A 20,886-nucleotide genomic window follows, 5' to 3' on the forward strand; every position below is an offset into this window, starting at 1 on the left:
ATTCTAACGTATGTATAAATTAGATAGTTGAGTTAGATTAATTGAATTCCTATATCATCAGAAGTCAATACCATTAAGTTTAATCAATATATATTACATAACTGCCATTGTTTAACAACATATGTAAACATCTATAAATACTTGAAAATATAATCTTAATAATTGAAAATTAGTAAAATTCTAATGCTAGAATATTATGGAACTATATAGTGATGAGTGAATTAATAAATGATTTAAATAAGTCTTTGATTTCACAAGTTTATTAGTAAAATTGTACTTTCACGGGGGCGCCTGGGTGACTCAGTTGGTTAAGCATCTGGCTTTTGATTTCATCTCAGGTCATGATCTCGCACTTCATGAGTTCAAGCCTCACATTGGGCTCTGCACTGGCAACATAGAGCCTGCTTGGGATTCTCTCTCCCTCTTTCTTCCCCTCCCCAGCATGCACACTCTCTCTCTCTCTCTCAAAATAAATAAACATTTAAAAAAAAAAGATTGTACTTTTATAGAGTTGGATGAACCGCAGATATTCAGAATTTGGTCACACAGTTAAAATTTTTAGATGTGTTCTGAGATGCATGTGTATATGTCTCCCAACACCAGGGATTCTATATCTTCTGGGTAAATAAACACTGCACTTTCAGTTCTGTCCCTTCCTCCTTGAGCCACATTGATATTCTGATGTCTATCGAGACAGCCAGATGAATTTAAAGTGTGGCTTTTATGCATTAAACTGTTAATTTTCTCTATAGTTACGACTTCATCTTCCAAAATAGCTAAAAAACTGATTCCCGTTGAACTCCGAGTTCAACATTAGGAAATAAATGTTGTCTTCACTTGCCATCCTCATAACTCCCCATGTGTTCAGTTTGAAAGTTCTAGTTCATATGTTCATAGATCTTGTCATATCAATAGGAAAATAAAATTCTGTGAGTCTAGGTTTGTACAGGTTGAGTGTCTCAAGATCCAGAATAGCCAAAACTGATTTCATAATCTTTTTCCCAAATTAATTTCAACTGCAGTCTTTTTATTCTCAGTTGATGGCAGATCTGGCATCCTATTTGTTTAGATTAAAAACATCTTTGATACATCCTTAAAGTCCCTCTTTCTCTTTCCTTGCATCCAGGCTGTCAAGAAATCATTCATTGGCTCTGTCTTCAAAACATATTCAAAATTCGACCATTTTTTATCATCTCCACTACTGGTGTGAGTTGTCATCGTCTCTCTTCTGCTATACACTTAATTTTTTCCCCCTCCCTCCTTCCTTTGCCTCTCAACCTATACAGTCTTCTTAGTACATCTGACATAGTGATCCTTTGATTGATTGATTGATTGATTGATTGATTTTAAATGGAGCATTATGCTACAGATTTTTTTTTTTATGTTTACTTTATTATTTTTGAGAAAGAGACAGTGTGAGCAGGAGAGAAGCAGGGGTGGGTGGGTGGACAGAGGATCCAAAATGGGTTCTGTGCTAACAGCAGAGAGCCCGATGTGGGGCTGGAACTCATGAACCGTGAGATCATGTCCTGAGCTGAAGCTGGACGCTTAACTGACTGAGCCATCCAGGCGTCCCTTCTGTTTTTTGTTTTTTTTTTACTCTTTTCTAATTATAGTGAAAAACAAAGATTACTTCAAAATTGGAAAGTAATACTTCTCAGTGAAGCAGAAAATAAACTGTCTATAATCAGCAAGAGACCAAGGTCATTTAATATTTTGGTGTATTTGTTTCTAGTCCTTATTAAATTTTTCTTTCTAGGAATCTCTTTTTTAGTTTAAAATAGCAATATATGTTATTATAGAAATTTTAGAAAACTTGAAAATATTAGAAGTGAAATATCACCTATAAGGTAATTGCCTATGGTTAACCGCTATTAATATTTTTATGGCTTATCTTTTAAAAATTTTCTCTGTATATGTAAATATTTTTATGAAAAAAATTGAGACCATACTTAAAAGTCTTTTGTATTCTACATTTTTCATTTGACACTAGGAAAATATGCCAGTGTCACTATGGGTTCTTAAAGTATGAAATATGAGACTCTATTAGATTTCAGAGAACAGAATCAGAGGACTGTAGGCAGTGGAAACTTATTGTAAGAATGCATGGACACTAAGGAAGACAGGAGGCATTTGTCACTGTACAGCCAGGCTTCAAGGAGACTGGAATATTAATATTTTTGGATATAGTGCAATCTGGCTATGAGGTTATTCTGATATTTTTCTCAATAGCATGTGTCTTGTGCTCCCTGGTCTAATGGTCTATCACAATGACTTACTTTCAGTTGGAGCTTGTGCTGTTGCAGTGTGAACTGGCAGAGAGCTTTTCCCTCTCTTGTATCTGCTTACTGTTGGCCTCAGCTTCTTCCTCACTTCTACTTATTCATGGCTTTACTGTATCTTGGCTTCAGTTGAAGCTTCATGTTACCAACTATTGTCTCCTGTGTAGATAGACACCTCGAGAAAGAGGATCAGACTGAATTAGTGAATGTTGTCTAAGTTGGGCGGGTTTGTTGGGCCTCCATCCCACATGCTGCTAGCTAGCCCAGGGATTAGTGGTTCTAATATCAGATGCCCATTTGTGGTCTAATTCACCAGAGCATAGGGAACTCCTGGTCAGGCACTCAGAGTAACAGACTTCTCTTTAGTATACGTGGTTTTGAGCTACACAGTGTCTTTTCAGATGGATATATTATCGTTAATGTAATTGTAGGACATTTCTAGTATCTGAGAACTTTCACTGTCAAAAATAGCACTGCGACTGAGAAGCAAGGAAAATAAATACAAAACAAGATGAAGCAGTCAGATTCTTGCAGTTCTGTATTTCAAAGACAAAATTCGTCATGAGATCAAAACATGATTCAACTCAAAATAACAGTGCATTAGTGAATTATAAGAGACATTAATGTGAGAAGATATAAGGAACATGGAAGAATTAAAAATGGAGGCAAAAAGGACTGGATTTTTTTTTTTTTTTTTTTTTTTTTTGAAGTGGGTTCCATGCCCAGCGCAGAGCCCATCATGGGGCTTGAACTCAAGACCCTGAGATCAAGACCTCAGCTGAGATCAAGAGTCGGATGCTTAACTGACTGAACCATCCAGGTGCCACGGATATATATTTTTTAACATTTTATTTTTAAGTAATGTTTACACCCAGTATGGGGCTCTAACTAACAACCCTAAGATCAAGGGTTGCATTCTCTGAGCCAGCCAGGTGCCCCAAGACTGGATATTATATAGGCTTGAACTATAGAAAAGGTTGAAATGCATTCAGAAAACCTGTTGATTAGTGAACCCAAACTTTTTTTATGTTTTTTTTTATGTTTACTTATGATAAGTTACCTAGTTAATACCAAATAGATTCATATAGAAAAAAATTATAATGGTATTGTATATTATGAAACGCTTTTAAAGTATTTATTTAGCAACTATAGTACATCTGAAAATTAGATCTTATTTTAAGAAACAACAAATAAAACGTTTAACTCTCATACCAAAATAACGCTCTAGAAAACTTGATTATTTGTTAACATATTTGTGCCAACTGTAATTATTTTCTTCTGATACATTTCTAGAGGGAGAATTACTGGGTCAAAAGGTATGTGTATGTTTTTGACTCTTACAAATTGTACTCTGAAGGTTTCTGTTATTTTGTAAGTTTTTTTTCTTTACAATTAAAGTCATAGTGTATGTGCAGCTTTGTATTTTTTTACTTGATAGTATTGTATATGTATCTCCTATGTTAGTTGTTTGCAAACTTCATTTTTTTTTTTTTAATTTTTTTTTTTTTCAGCGTTTATTTATTTTTGTGACAGAGAGAGACAGAGCATGAACGGGGGAGGGGCAGAGAGAGAGGGAGACGCAGAATCGGAAGCAGGCTCCAGGCTCTGAGCCATCAGCCCAGAGCCCGACGCGGGGCTCGAACTCACGGACCGTGAGATCGTGACCTGGCTGAAGTCGGACGCTTAACCGACTGCGCCACCCAGGCGCCCCGCAAACTTCATTTTTAATAGTTGTCTAATATTCTGTTATATTGAGATACTAAAAGTTACTTAACATTCCCATAATGTTATTATGTTTATTTTTCTCTATTGTGAATAAAGTTTCAGGGAACTTGTTTATGCCTGTTATTTTATCCACATTAGATTATTTTTCTTTCTTTTTTTTTATAGAGAGAGCAAGCAAGCATGTGAGCTGGAGAGAAGTGGAGGGGGAGAGAGAGAATCCCAAGCAGGCTCCACGCTTAGCTTAGCTTGATCCCGCTACCCTGGAATCATGACCTGAACCGAAATTAAGAGTCAGATGCTCAACTGACTGAGCCACCCAGTCACCCCTCAGATTATATTTTAGGTTAGAGTACTGAAAAAGAAATTACTGGGACAAAGGTTTAAATGTTTGTAATGCCAAATTGATTTCTAGAATGGTTATAATTAATTAATTAATTTTATTTATTTATTTATTTATTTACTTTATTTTTGAGAAAGAGTGTGTGTGGGGGGGAGGGGCAGAGAGAGAGAGAGAGAGAGAGACCCACACACTCAGAATCTGAAGCAAGCTCCAGGCTCTGATCTGTCCACACAGAGCCTGACATGGGGCTCGAACCCACGAACCATGAGATCATAACCTGAGCCAAAGTTGGATGCTTAACCGACTCAGCCACCCAGGCACCCCTATTTACTTTTTTAAAGAGTTTATTTGTAAGTAATCTCTATACCCAGTGTTGGGCTCAAACTCACAACCCCACGATCAGGAGTTGCATGCTCTACAGGAGCCAGGCAGGTGCCCCTGGTTGTAATGACTTAAAGTTTCATTAGCAGTGCATGGTATTTTCTATCTTAAGACCTCTTGACAATTAGTTTTTTGTTGTATTCATATATTAGTCTTTGTAGATAACTGAATTAAGATGTCACGCACCCTGAATCATAACTTTTGAAATTATTGTTACTTGCAGCTTTTTTGGATCAATATAATGTTAGGTTATTAGGCTTGAAGGCAGTTCAGCTTCCTACCCATTGCTCTTCTTTCAAGCATATCAAATTGGCATTGTAGAAGACGGAATTTGGCCTTTTCAGTACTGTCCAGAGCCAATTGTCCTTTGATTTAGAATAAAGGAAATTATATTTTGCCATATTTAAAGACTTTAAACTTGGAGGAGCATAATGGATAAAAGTAAGTAATTTATAATAAAAGCAGTAATTTATAATGTGGTCAAGTTAAGCTGAAACATATAACTCATTTCCATTGCTAACAGACCCCACTTCCTGGCAAACGTAAAACCCCCTGAAACTGGAACTAAGGTAACATCAAAATTAAGTGATCTAGGTCACATCAAAACCATTTAAGATACTTTGCAGTTATATTAACAAACATGAAGTGCGACTTTTCTTACTTAATAAAATAAGATGATTTTCTTAAAACTTTATCTGACGGTATTGCTTTGGTTGGCCTAGAATTAAACAAACAAACAAAAATCAAAGCAGAACTCAAAGACATTGCTAAGGAGTTATTTGCTGTAGCCTGTGCCAAATAGGACATTGCCCACTCTAGGGATGCCTGGGTGGCTCGGTTGGTTAAGCATTGGCTCTTGATTTTGGCTCCGGTCATAATCTCACAGTTTGTGAGTTTAGGCCCCGCCCTGGGCTCCGTGCTGACTTTGAGGAGCCTGCTTGTGATTCTCTCTCACCCCCCTGCCCCTCCCCCATTCGCGCTCTCTCAAAATAAATAAACTTAAAGAAAAAGAGACATTTGCCAACGTAATACTGAAGCTTTTTGCTGGGAGAAAGCATGCTCTGTGGAGGAGGACTTGCTGAAAAGACTTGTTTTCAACTAGTCTGTTGAGTGGTCTCATCAGTAAAGAAATGTAAAGTCTGGATCGTAGTAGTTTGAATATTGGATGGGAGGTGAGATAAAGATAGTGAATATAAGGACTCTTTCAAGACATTGGATGAGGAAAGAAAAGAGGTGGATGCCGTCATTCACTGAGGGAGAAGAAAATAGGGATTCAGATTCTCAGGCTGGGTAGACATAGGCAGGTTTGTAGGATATGTGTCAGGAGCCAAACGAGAGGGAACAATAGAGCGGATTACAGAGGAGACTGGGGGAGATGCAACCAGGAGCAGATGGTTTAGCTTTTGGGAAGCTTGCCTGCGTTGAGACAGATGGTAGATACTGAAGACATAGGTAAATGTGATTGGGATAAAGACAACAGTCTTCATCCGTAGAGAGTTAGGATGTGTGTCCTTAGAGAGTAGGAAGGTGTACAGAAAAGATTTAACATAGTAGGCTTGAGATCGCTGTCCTTAGAAATACTTGCCTATACTGTCGGCTCTTGGCTGGTGTCTGGGAACTTGAACTTTTGGAAAGTTCCCAGTGTTCCCAAACTATTTGAGAATGGTTTACTGAGCCTAAACTATTTGAACAAACAGTGTGGTTTATGCTGAACACCTGCTTTCCTTCTGGGAATCTGGAATTCTGGTATATGCTAAGCAGAGGGTACATTCTATCAGTTCCTGATAAAAGCCTTGGGCAGTGAATCTGTAGTGCACTTTCCTGGTAGACAGTATTGTACACATGTTGTCAAAACTAGTTGCTGGAGGAATTAAACGCATCCTTGTGTCTTCACTGAGAAGAGACTCTTGCAAGCTTGTTACTGGTTTCCTCTGGACTTTGCCCTATGTGCCTTTCCCCTATGTGCCTTTTCCCTGTGCTGATTTTGCTTTTTATCCTTTGCTTTGAGTACAACTATGTACTGAGTCATGTGAGTCATCCTAGTAAATCATCAAACCTGAGGGTAGTTTTGTGGACCTCCAACAAAGGGGGTGACCTGGAAGGCTGAAAATGATGGTTGAGACTTAGAACAATGTGGCAGAAACAAGTCATGGCATCAGAGGAAGAGAGAAAAATGGTGTGGAAATTTGCAACAAAGAGTTAGTGGAATGTAGATTCAGCTCTTGTTTTGGAAATTAATTAATTTATTCAGCAAGTATTTATTGACTATCAGGCATTGGGGTATAATTAAGAAACCATACTTACCTATAAACAACTCATTATTTATCAGAGTAGGGAGTTAGGCCTGTAAACATAATTATAATAAGGTACGGTAAGGACTGTACAGGAGAGAATGTAGTCAAGTATTACTGGAACCCGGAAGATGGGGAGTCTGAAAGGTGGACTTTGAGGAAATAAGCTATAATTGAGAATTTCTAGGAAAGAGTGTCATTCCAACAGGATTTTTGGCTATACTCAAGATGAAAAAAAAATTTTTAAAGAGAAGATAGAAGAAGGTATCCAGGTTAGGGGTACCAGAGTTAAATATTAAAAGGAGTTTGGAAGAGGAGTGGTCTATCAGGAAAGGGAGATTCTGAATTGGATAAACATGACAGTGCAGGGTAACAGATTAGAATGGCTCACACTCTGACTTATGGCTATAGAATTGTAAGAATGAAAAACGAAACAAACAAAAAAAGAATTGTAAGAATGAGGGGACAGTGAAATTGAAGAAGGGATAGGAGCAAAACAAACCTATTTGAAGATTTCATTTAGATTTAAGTGTTGGGCTCACCTGGCTGGCTTAGTTGGAAGAGCGTGCAACCCTTGATGTCGAGGTCATGAGGTGCAGAGATTGCTTAAATAAACAAACAAACGAACTAAATAGATTTAGGTGTAAAGTTGCTGTCTCTCCAAAGCTTTACTGAGTATATTACATGAACTTTCAAAATTACCTCAAATTACATAAGAGTAAAAATCAACCTTGTACATGCTTGCTTTTTAAAATTAAAAAAAAAAAAACTGTATGTCTTCTGTTGTAGGACCTTGTTTTCTTGAAGTATTACATAGAAGGTTGTCGGTGGTTGTGATTTGAGTGAATTGTCTTTTCTCCAACTGCACTTGGAGACTTGGAGATCTGTAAACTTGTAAAATAGGCTAAGTTTAATATATTTTATCTTGTTATATTTGCCATTCTTTGAAAAAATTTTAAATATTTTATCAGTTCTGAAGCCGTGAGTATTTTAACCGTAATTGAGGAAAAGGTCTTTTAGGTAATAGGGATAGATGTTGATATAGCACGTCTGCATTTTCTTTAATTCCATCTGGTGGACTGACAATAAGTATTGAGGGGTAAATGAGACAGTTGTTGGTAGCACTTTGTTAATGCTTACTTTTTTATGTCATCTCTCCCTCTTTCTTTCTACTTTCCCCTCCCCACTTTTCCTTACATTTTCCTCTCTCCTGCTTTTATTGCCAGGAGACCTGTTAAAATTAACAACCATTGTGTATCTCTACCAGTAACATTCAAAGCTAGAAAAACAACTATTAAAATAATATGCTTTTAGTTTTTAAGGTATAGATGGTAGTGCAAATATTTTTAAATGAATCATTTTTTTCTTTGTTTACATAATGCTGGTTAGTTAACTTTCAGCCTCTTATAATTTTTTTGTTTATTTTGAGAGAAAGTGAGCAGGGAAATGGGGCTGAGAGAGAGAGAGAGAGAGAGAGACAGAGAGAGACAGAATCCCAAGCAGGCTCTGCACTGTCAGCACAGAGCCCAACGTGGGGCTCAGAGTCACAAAACTGTGAGATCATGACCTGAGCCAAAATCAAGAGTCGGATGCTCAGCTGAATTAGCCACACAAGTGCCCCTCTTGTTAATATTTTTTTTAAAATAAAGCAGGACCGGGGGTGCCTAGGTGGCTCAGTTGGTTAAGTGTCCGACTGTGGCTCAGGTCATGATCTTGAGGTTCTCGAGTTCAGGCCCCACGTTGGGTTCTGTGCTGACAGTTCAGAGCCGGGAGCCTGCTTCAGATTCTGTGTCTGCCTCCCTCTCTCTCTGCCCCTCCCCCACTCATGCTCAGTCTCTCTCTCTCTCAAGAATAAATAAACATTAAAAAAAATTTTTTTTTTTTAAATAAAGCAAGACTGTCACTTCAAAACAACTGATAGCATTTGTTGTCAGTAATAAAATTCTAGCTTTCAGTATGAAAATTAGAACTTTGGAAAACTTGTATCTGTCACTGTGAACTTGACAGCTTCCCAATACTTAAAAGACCTTTCTGATGAGATCAGTGGTTCTCTTAATGAGTGTGATGATTCTAACATCATACAATGAAGTGTGTCAACATTTGGAGTATCTGCATAACTCAACTTAGTAATAATTTCCATTTCCAAGGGACAAATGCATGAAGTTATAAAATCAGGTGTAAGTAAAGCCTTCAAAAGGCAAAATATATCAGCGGAATTTTATGTAACAAAGTATTAAAAGTTTATCGATATGGTTTCAATTTCCTTCTTGCAAAAAAACAGTTAAGAAACTACCACGTGTTGAGTTTTTTGTATATAATCAAAGAATGATGTGTACAGATTTCCAAATGCCTATCTGGTGAAGCCTAAGTTTCCTTTTAAATATCAACCAAAAGAGCATATCACAACAGTTTGAATGCACAAAGAAATGTGAGAATCCACCTGTCTTCCATTGTCAGATATTAAGGAGATGTAAAAATGTAAAACAATACTTTTCTCTCTAAATTTTTTTTTGAAAAAGTTGTGTCTCATTAAAATGTTATATTTGTTAGCATATACTAGGTTCTTTTATGAATAAGTTTAAAAATGTTTTGATGCCTCAGTTCTAATGCCTAATCCAAAATACTGGTAAATATAAACCACATAAACTTAAGCTTTTTGAGGTCCTCAAGGATTTAAGAGAGCGAAGAGGTCCTGACCAAACCTTTGAATTCCCCTGTAGCAGAGAACTAATTTCCAAAGGGAGATGAAGAAGGGGCGCTTGATTATCATGGCTCATTCTCCTGGTAATCATGAGTACTGGATTTGAATATTAAATGACTTGTTTAGAGACTTTAAAAGAGAAAGCACAGTTGGGGTTCATTCCTGTTGGGCTGGGGAGACTTCAAGGGCTTCAAGCACAGGATTTTCTCTACCCTCCTTCCAGGTATTGTTGTTCTGTGGATGGGAAACACGAGCCAAGAGGAATGGAAAAATCATCAGCCCCAAGTTAATGGCTGGTAGAAAAACTAAGCACTCCCATATAGTGTTAATCATGTCACTGGGTAATCTTTTCTTGGGACATTCTTTGGGGGGTGAGATGAAGGAAGAGGCAGGTTTACTATCTGTTCCTAAGATAAAACCTAACAGAAAGTATGACTAAAGAGGAACTGAGTGAATATCCTTGGAGCTACCAGTTCTTACTGGAAGAATAACAAGCCTGACTTAAAAGGAGCCCTGACCTGCAGGAACAACAGGACAATTTATTACTGGTTGTGCTCCCTGGGCAAAGCATCAATACTCAGCCACTTAGCCAATAAGGAAATACTCAGCCTCTAGAAAGAAAGGAAATTGGGGTTTAAACTCACGCTGGACTGTTCCCTTCGATTTAGCATATTACCTGGCAGTAAAGTGTAGATATTCACTAAAATAATTGAATCTGGGTTAAATGTTTAATGATTGGGATGAAAGGGGGAGGCTTTTCTATTTAGGGGACTTGGAGTAATCTGGTGGTTGCTTCTCTAAAAAATTTTCAAAGACTAATTGGAAGGAGATGGTTAATTGCAATAATAAACGTGGTTGAAATGGAAACTACTGATTGAAAGCAAGAACCATCAGACCAAGGGAGATAATACTTCAAGAGATGGAAATTTATAATTTATACTCACTGAACATTTGTTGAATGTCCTCTTCCCTAAGGGAAATAGATGAAAAGGAAGTACATTATGTAGACGCCTCACTGAGAGCTATCATTGAACACTTCACAGTGACTTCTTCCTCATGCCAGGACTTTTGAGGTTGGAAGTGAGTTATCTGTTGGGGCTTTTTCAAGTAAAACCACATTGCTCTGAGGGCCCTGCATAGACAGAAAACAGATTTAACTCAGAGTCTTTCAGTCTTAGAATGGCATTAATGCCAGGATTATGTGCAATACCAATAATTGCCAGTTTATGTTTAGTACGAAAAGAACTTTGGCTTGGACTTAGGTAGTTGGGTTGTAATCTATTTTGTAAACAGTATCCATTATTTATAAATTTTTTTTTTTCAACGTTTTTTATTTATTTTTGGGACAGAGAGAGACAGAGCATGAACGGGGGAGGGGCAGAGAGAGAGGGAGACGCAGAATCGGAAACAGGCTCCAGGCTCCGAGCCATCAGCCCAGAGCCTGACGCGGGGCTCGAACTCACGGACTGCGAGATCGTGACCTGGCTGAAGTCGGACGCTTAACCGACTGCGCCACCCAGGCGCCCCACAGTATCCATTATTTATAAAGACAGATTGATATCATTTCAATGCTTCTATAAAATAATGTATGAATTACTTATGATAACGATAAAATGGTCTCCGAGGCCACCATTCGCACGTAGGGAAATCTAGATGATGATGCAGACCACACAACCTGACCCACAGAAGTGTTTTGTTTGCCTTGCACGGTACTTTAAAGATGGGAAATTTTACATAGAAATCTAGTTTTCCAACTCTTCTTAAAGACAAATCATACAATTTTTCAGACGTGGGCCTGCATTCTAGTAGGACCATAATCAGCTGGATCTGTCCCATGACACCATACACACACACGTTCTGTATAGCCTCCTCTTGGCCAGTCTCCACCACTCCTTACTGCTTTCACATGGCTCACCTTATTTGATTTTCCTGTTTGGCTCTACTGATGGTTAAGTTAGAAGTCTCATCTGGCCAGCTGTTTCACACAGACTATCCTAGGGGATCCTTCTTACTAGTGCCAGCTACCTGAAGTGCAGTATTGTGTATTTATAAGGGTCGTTAAGACAGCAAATCTTAAAGGTTCTCCTCACAGGAAGAAAATAATTGTAACTATGTAAGGTGATAGATGTTAACCAAACTTACTGTGGTAATCATTTCACAATATATACATGTATCAAGTCATGTTGTACACCTTAAACTAACAGTGTTAATATGTCAATTATATCAATAAAAGTGGAAAACATTTTGGCTTCAGGATCCACGTTATCACTTTTAAGTATCTCACTTTTTATTTCCAGGTGCAATCTGCTATTACCAATGTGTCCATGAGTATTTTATTCTTTCCTAATGACTCATACAAAGAAATAGTCAAGTGCCCAGTCCAATCTCATGATTTTTGCAGACATTTAAAAGCTTAAACATATTGAAATGTACTACCTCAGTTCTATTTCTTTGGGGGTATATGCGTATAGCAGGTGTCCTCGTGCTTGAAAGTTTAATTAGCCAGGGCAGCTGTCACATCGTCCAGGTGTTTTTAGCATTCTCTGGTTGTAATGGCAGTGGCGATGTGATCTCAGAAAATGCTAACTGATCAACTTGCATTCTTAGACATGTTTCTGCTTTATTGAGTGCTGACAAGTGCTCTTGACCTAAAAAATAACTAATAGCAGAGGTTGTGGCTTTCTATTACTTAGTTGGAAGAATCTCAGTAATTTTGGCAACATTGGACAGTTGTGTTGTTTCTCATTACATTAATATTTGACTTACAAAGAGAGCCCCAAAGAAGTCATTTCTTTCTGTATTTTTAGCCTCTTATACAAAAGTTTTGATTCAGCTGCTAAAATTGCTTGTTGCATTTCATAAGTTTTTGCTGATTACAATGTTTTTGTGTCTCAAACTTCCACTGTTACTCTGTATATCAAGTTGCATCTATTTACTTGACCTTTGATTAAGTTAAATGGTCTGTTTGTTTTTTCAACAATGACATGTAATAACATATTTCTCTTCTTTTTTAAAAACTAGATTTGGACTGAGCAACAAATTTGAATCAGAATTCCCTTCTTCATTAACTGGAAAAGTGAGTGTCTATCGTTTACTTAGGTACTATTTATATACCTCAAAAGTAGAGTCTTTTCGTAACAAATTAGAAAAAATAATTATGCCAATGAGACATGTTTCTTGACATTAATATTGCAGTGTTGTTATTTCTTAAAATTTTTCTTTAGGTAGCTCCTGAAGAATTTAAAGCCAGCATCAACAGAGTTAACAGTTGTCTTAAGAAGAACCTTCCTGTTAATGTACGTTGGCTACTTTGTGGCTGCCTTTGTTGCTGCTGCACATTAGGTTGCAGTATGTGGCCAGTTATTTGCCTCAGTAAAAGAGTAAGTTGAATTAATATATTTTAATTTAAATTTAGAAGTAGATAAGCAAATCTTTCATTTACCTACTTTTTATTTTTGTATTGAACGAATCCCACCATGTTGAATACGACAACAAAAATAATCTGATCCAGTAGAATGATTAAGTACATTATGGTATGTCCATAATGTCATATTAAATTTAATTATATGTTATATCTGTAATTTTTATGATCTAGGAAAGTACCTAAGAGTAGAGTAGACTACGGCATTCTCCCTCTACGTATACATTAGTGGTGGTATAGCATAGTGATTGAGAATGCCGGGTGCAGCTCTACCACTAATCTCTGTGACCCTAGGCACATTTCCTAACCTTTTTAAAATCTAGTTACCTTATGTACAAAATGACAGTATTCACCCAACTACTTGAATAGGATTGTGGCAAGTATAAAGTGAAATAGTATATGGAAAGCTATTAACTAAGTAGCTCAAAGCGTCTAATAAACATTGACTAATGGCGTGATTACTAAAATGTAAGATAGTACCAACAGATGAAATAACATGGTTACAATGTTTGTTTCTCGTTCGTCAGATTATGGGGAATTCTGTTTTCTTTCGAAGAAATTTTGTGGCTTTTTTTTTCTTTTGTATTTTACAAGTTTCCTGAGATGAGTACATAGTGATTCTGTAATCAGGAAAAAATGATCTAAAGAGTCATAATTTGACTAAGATATGGATAGAGATATGGCAAATTGTTAAGGATGGAATGCATTACATTTTTGTTAAGGTTTTTAAAAAGTATGGTAACTATATATATAAAAATAAAATCCTGTTAAGTTGAAATTGAATGAGTGGTTTTATGTGGCTGTATTTCATTTTGTCGTCAAATAATGATAGGGAATATGGAAAAGCAAATTCAGTTTGTCCCTTGATTTGTTATAAAAATAAGCAGTATATTCCTAATGAGAAAGAATTTTAGCTAGTACATTTTATTGATAGGAAGGAGATAATGGCTTTGTGATAGAATTAATTTTGTAATATTTACTGTAATATCTGTAATACTCATTTTTTCTCCAAGAATATTTCTTCTTTTCCTTCTTGTATTTCTGACCAGATCATCTTCAGACCACAGAATGGTGTTTTTGTTTGTTTGTTTGTTTGTGTTTTTTTTGGTTTCGTTTTGTTTGTTTTTAATCTTTGGTTGTCCCTTGATCCATGATCAAATTTGCAGCCCTTGGAAGTTAGATCCTCTTACTTCCGCCTCCTGTTTGGGATGTTTTCATTATTTAAATGACTGCTGTATCTCATTTTGGTTGGCAATTTACTGCTGTTTAACTCAGGGAATCATAAGAATTTTCTTATTTTAGAAATCTACGTATTTAAAATCTAGGTTTTTTTTGGTTTTTGAGGTTTTGAGATCCTTTGTTTTTTACCTTTTAAACGAGAAAACAAGACATTGCAATGTGTGTACAGTGTAGGGTTTAGAAAACAAAACTAAACTTCCTACTCTTTTCCATGTGTTTTTAGCAACATAAATCATTTTGTTAAAAACATTTATTTATTTTTGAGAGACAGAGAGAGGCAGAGCATGAGCAGGGGAGGGGGAGAGAGGGAGGGAGATACAGAATCCGAAGCAGGCTCCAGGCTCTGATCTGTTTGTTAGCACAGACCTGACACGGGGCTTGAACTCTCAAACTGAGAGACCACAACCTGAGCTGAAGTCAGACACTCAACAACTGAGCCACCCAGGCGCCCCAACACAAGTCATTTCTTAGATGCTTTCATTAAATTCTTATTTGAGACATAAGGTAGATTGATTTTTTTAGGTTATTCTCATCTGTAGTTTCAGAAAGTACATTTTGTTCAACAATGTAGTATTCAGTCCAAGGTCTTAATTTTATATGGACTTCACTGTCTAGTGAGTGCAAACAAATACGATTACCGCTTTTATTTATTTATTTATTTTTTTTTTCAACGTTTTTTATTATTTATTTTTGGGACAGAGAGAGACAGAGCATGAACGGGGGAGGGGCAGAGAGAGAGGGAGACACAGAATCGGAAACAGGCTCCAGGCTCTGAGCCATCAGCCCAGAGCCGGACGCGGGGCTCGAACTCACGGACCGCGAGATCGTGACCTGGCCGAAGTCGGACGCTTAACTGACTGCGCCACCCAGGCGCCCCCGATTACCGCTTTTAAAAAAGCCGTGCATTTCCTTGTCTCTGATGTAAAGTATTACATACCCAGGGAGAGAGTGACACTTCATGCATGTATGAAGGTGCTTTGTACAATGGGAGCAGGATAATTTAGAGCAAGGATTTTTGACTTTTATTTGTTGTGGACTAGGGGCGCCTGGGTGGCTCGGTCGGTTAAGCGTCCGACTTCGGCTCAGGTCACCATCTCGCGGTCCGTGAGTTCGAGCCCCGCGTTGGGCTCTGGGCTGATGGCCCAGAGCCTGGAGCCTGCTTCCGATTCTGTGTCTCCCTCTCTCTCTGCCCCTCCCCCGTTCATGCTCTGTCTCTCTCTGTCTCAAAAATAATAAAATAAACATATTTGTCGTGGACTCTTTTTGTGTTCCGGGGAAGCCTATGAACCCTCTCTTAGAATGTTTTATTTGTATTTTAAAAGATTTAATGTATTTAAATGTATGAAATGAAATATTTAATGTATTTTAAATGTAGGAAATGAAATACACAAGTTATAAAGTTTCCTTATAACTTTCATTATCGAAGGGCTAAAATCCCTCAAATATATTACTTATAAATATTTATTAATGCATGCAAAATAAGATAGCAGAGGATCTATGGTAATACGATGTGATAGGAATAACCCATGATATCTGTGAGTGATGGAAGTACAGGTCCTGTTTAGTCTACCACAGATAGTTGCATACATTCATGACCTAAGGAAACTATACCACATTTCAGTTAGAGGTTAGTGAAAATGAAGACGAATCTTTGTTTCATCCACTTTTCGTGGAGTCCTAGAATTCTATCTAGGTATTTCATGTTAAGAACCCTTGATTGAGATACCAGTATAAATAAAGGCTAAAACCCTGCCTGATTGTTAGCCACTGAACCTTTCCTTTGTCTTCATTTGTGAGGTGGTATTGGTTAGAATTGTCTTGGGGCGCCTGGGTGGCTCAGTCGGTTAAACGTCCAACTTCGGCTCAGGTCTTGATGTCACAGTTTGTGAGTTCGAGCCCTGCGTCGGGCTCTGTGCTGACAGCTCAGAGCCCGGAGCCTGCTTCAGATTCTGTGTCTCCCTCTCTCTCTCTGCCCCTGCCCTGCACACGCTCTGTGTCTCTCTCTGTCAAAAAATAAATAAACATTAAAAACAAAAATTAGAATTGTCTCTGACTCTTAAGTCGAATCAGGACCAAAGGCATACTTTCTGTGCAGCTCAGTGTTTCCACCTTCATGACATTATTCAATAATTTGGATTATTAGATTTCTGCATTGCTTTGTATTTTTTATTTTATTTTTTTCTTTTTCTATTATTATTTTTTTAATTTACATCCAATTTAGTTAGCATATAGTGCAACAATGATTTCAGGAGTAGATTCCTTAAGATTTCTGCATTGCTTTTTAAATCCATCTCCAACTAAGTACCCCTTTGTATCAGTTGACCTTCCTCTGGAGACCTTGTTTTCAGTGTGCATTATTATTATTATTCCTTCCAAATTGCCTTTCGTTTTAAAAACAAACCGCCATAACCTATCTTTGAAAATTATTTAATATACAGCAGAATTTACTCTTTTTGATGTAGATCAATGATTTTTGACAAATGCATAGAGTAGTATACTACCACCACAACCAAGATACATTACGGTTCTCCAGAAAACTTCCTTGTGCTGTTCCTTTGTAGTCATACCCTTTTTAGCTCTTCAACCCTGACAGCCACTGATCTGTGTGCTATCCCTACAGTTTTGCCTTTTCAGGCATGTTATATAAATGGAATTATGCAGTATATGTAGCCTTTTGAGTGTGGCTGTTTCCTTTAGCTAGTACATTTGAGATTCATCTATTTTGTTGCATGTATCAATAGTTTATTTACTTATTTATTTTTGCTGAGTAGCATTCCATTGTATGGATGTGTCACAATTTGTTTATCCACTCACCAGCTGAAGGGACATTGTGTGGTTTACACAATCCAGTGTGGATTGTGTAATTGGTTTCCACAATCCAGTTTTTGGTGATTTTGAATAAACTCACTGTAAATGTTCACATGCATATTTTTCTGTGAACAGAAGTTTTTATTTTTAGGAGTTGGGTGGCTGGATCCTACAGTAAGTGCATGCTTGATTGTATAGGAAACTTCCAAATTGTTTTCCAAAGTGGCTGTACCGTCTTACATACCAGCCAACGATATATGAGAGTTCCGGTTGCTCGGCATCTTTACCAGGACTTAGTATTGTTAGTTTTAGAAATTTTAGTCGTTCTCATAGATGTAGTGCATCTCATTCTGGTTTTACTTCCTATTACCCTTGTGACTAATGGTATTAAACACCTTTTAATGTGCTTATTTGCCATTTGTACCTCTTTGTTAAAGTGTTCCAATATTTTCCCATTTTGTTGTTGTTTTTGTGTTTGAAAGAGAGAGTGAGTGAGCAAGAGTGGGGGAGAGGGGCAGAAGGTTAGAGAGAGAGAATCTTAAGCAGGCTGCACTGCGTGGCATGGAGCCCAACGCAGGGCTCGATCTCATGACTGTGAGATCATGCCCCGAGCCAAAATCGAGAGTTGGATGCTTAACTGAATCAGCCACCCAGGCACCCCCAAATATTTTGCCCGTTTTTAAATCGTTATTTTTTAGGATTCCTGGGTGGCTCAGTCAGTTAAGCATCTGACTTCAGCTCAGGTCATGATCACAGTTCGTGAGCTCATTAGTTCGAGTCCCTCATTAGGTGACCTCGTGCCCTGCTTCTGGTGAGCACGAGCCCCACTTAGGGTGAGCCCCACTTCTCTCTCTTGATGCTTTTCATGGGATTCTTTTTCTCTCTCTCTCAAAAATATTTTTTATTGTTGAGTTTTGAGAATTTTTTATGTTTGGAGTATAAGTCCCTTGTTAGGTATGTAGCCATATATATTTTTAAATGCTTTTTCTAAATATTAAAAAAAAGTTAAAAGAGGAGTGTCTCTGTGGGTCAGTCTGTTAAGTGTCCCAACTCATGGGTCAGGTCATGAGTTGAGCCCCTTGTGGGGCTTTATGATGACAGCTCAGCCTGGAGCCTGCTTCGGATTCTATGTCTCCCTCTCTCTGCCCCTCCCTCGCCCACACACACTGTCTTTCTCTCAAAAAATAAACATTGAGAAAATTCTTTTAAATGGTTTTTCTTTTTTTCTTTTCTTTTATTTTTGGGAGAGCGCAAATGGGGGAGGAGGAGAGAACGGGGGACAGAGGATCCGAAGCAGGCTCTGCACTGACAGGCTCACAGCAGCGGGCCTGATGTGGGGCTCAAACTCACAAATTGCGAGATCATGACTGGAGCCAAAGTTGGAGGCTCAATCGACTGAGCTACCCGGGTGCCCCCAAATATATTTTTCCAGTCTGTGGCTTGTCTTTTCATTGTCTTAATGCCTTTGGCAGAGCAAAAGTTTTTGAGTTTGATGAAGTCTAAGTTATCAATATTTAAAAAACGGGTTGTGTGTTTGGTGTTCTATCTAAGAATTCCTCGCCTAAATCCAGGTCACAAACTTTTTCTCCTATAGATCTCTTCTGTATTTTACTTTTAGATCTATGACCCATTTTGAGTCAATGTTTGTGTAAGTGTGAGGTACAGGTCTGAGTTCATTTTTTTTTTTTGTATATAACTACAGGTTTTCCAGTACCATTTTTTGAAATGACTGTGTTTTCCTCATTAAATTGCCATTACACATTGACAAAAGTCAGTCGACCCTATTTACATGGATCTATTTTTAGACTCTGTTCTTTAGATCTTCGTGTGTCTGTCTTAATTTTAATACCACATGATCTTTACTATAGCTTCCTAGTAAGTCTTGAAATTAGATAGGGTGGCTTCCAAACTTGTTCTTATTTTTCAGGATTATTTTGGCTATTCTGATGTTTTTACTTTCTATGTAAATTTTAAACTCAGCTTGCCAGTACTGTGTCTGAAATTTTTTTTGATTGGGATTAAATCTGTAGATCAGTTTTTGGGAAGCCTTGAACAAGTCTTCCACAGCACGAACATGGCATAACTCTTCAATTATTTGGATCTTCTTTGGTTTTTTTCATTAGTGTTTTGTAGTTTTTTGCATTGCATATAGATCATACACACATTTTGTTAGCTTTATATCTATTTCTTTGTGCACAGTGTTATTGTTAATGGTAGTTTTTTAAGTTTATTTTTGAGAGAGTGAAAGCCTGCATGGGGGAGGAGGCAGAGAGAGAGAGAGAGAGAGAGAGAGAGAGAGAGAGGGAGAAAGAGAGAGAGATAATCCCAAGCAGGCTCTGCACTGTCAGCATGGAGCCTGTTGTAGGGCTTGAACTCATGACTTGTGAAATCATGACCTGAGCTGAAATCCAGACTGACTGAGCCATCCAGCCACCCCAATGGTATCATTTTTTAAATTTTGATTTCTAGTTGTTCATTGCTAGTACATAACAACTACAATTGATTTTTGTATATTAACACTGTGTTCTGTGACCTTGCCAAACTCACTTATTAAATTCCAGGAATGTTTTTCTAGATTCCAGGGGATTTTCTATGTAGAAAATAACCAACTATGTTGTCTGAGGATAGTGACAGTTTTATTTCTTGGCTTCTAATCTGCATACTTCTTATTTATTTTTTTCTCTTTTTTTCCCACTGGGCAAGACTTCCAGTAAAATGTTGAATAGGAGTGATGAGAGTGGACTCTTAGCTTCAGTCTTGGTTTTCTCTGTTGTTTTTCTGTTTTCGATTTCATTGATCTTTGCTCTTATTTTTGTTATTTTGTCTCCTTGCTTTGGATTTCATTTATTATTTTTTTAGTTTCTTAAGATTGATGCAGAAGACATTGATGTGAGAACTTCCTTTTTTCTGATATAAGCATATAAAGCTGAAATTTTTCTCTAAAGCACTGCTTTGCTTGCATTCCATATTTTACTTTCATTCAGTTCAAAATATGTTATGATTTTCCCTGAAACTTCCTCTTTGATTTATGTATTATTAAGAAATGTGTTATTTAACTTACAAATATGTAGGAATTTTCCAGACACCTTTCTGATACTGATTTCTAGTTTAATTCTGTTGTCAGGGAATATACTTTGTGTAATTTCATTTTCTTAATGTGTTAAGTTTTATTTTAGGGCCTCAAGTATTGTGTGCTTTGTTAATGATGTCTTTAAAATTGTTTTTATTTTAGCAGCCTTATTGAGATGTAATTCACATACAATAAACTGCATATATTTTAAGTGTATCACTTGATGAATTTTGTCATAAAATTAACACCTTTATACAGGTATACATTAAAATAGTGAACATATTCATCACCCCCAAAAGTTTTCTTGTGTCTGTTTGTAATCCCCTCCTCCACCCCTTCCAGGCAGCTGCTAATCTGCTTTTTGGTAGTATATATTAGTTTGCGTTTTCTAGAGTATTATATAAATGGAGCCATACAGTATGTATTCATTTTTTTTTTTTTAAGTTTATTTATTTATTTTAAGAGCATGCACATGCATAGCACGCGAGCAGGGGAGGGGCAGAGAGAGAGAGGAAGACAGAGAATCCTAAGCAGGCTCCACACTGTCAGCAACAGGAGCCTGACATGGGCGCCTCGATCTCACAAACTGTGAGATCATGACCTGGGCCGAAATCCAGAGCTGAATGCT

At 37.4% G+C, this 20,886-nt stretch overlaps 1 protein-coding gene across 2 annotated transcripts in view; it reads left to right on the forward strand.

Annotated features, from left to right (window-relative positions):
* CHIC2 (cysteine rich hydrophobic domain 2) overlaps positions 1–20,886 on the forward strand; it is a 53,635-nt gene that overhangs the window by 11,070 nt on the left and 21,679 nt on the right. For both annotated transcript variants that reach the window (XM_058722600.1, XM_058722601.1), the window contains exons 2-3: positions 12,742–12,796; positions 12,945–13,100. In XM_058722600.1, coding sequence (XP_058578583.1) covers positions 12,742–12,796; positions 12,945–13,100 — 211 coding nt within the window. The remainder of the gene's footprint in view (positions 1–12,741; positions 12,797–12,944; positions 13,101–20,886) is intronic.

This window comes from Neofelis nebulosa, chromosome 3 (genome assembly GCF_028018385.1).
Source record: "Neofelis nebulosa isolate mNeoNeb1 chromosome 3, mNeoNeb1.pri, whole genome shotgun sequence".
Classification (NCBI taxonomy): Eukaryota; Metazoa; Chordata; class Mammalia; order Carnivora; family Felidae; genus Neofelis; species Neofelis nebulosa.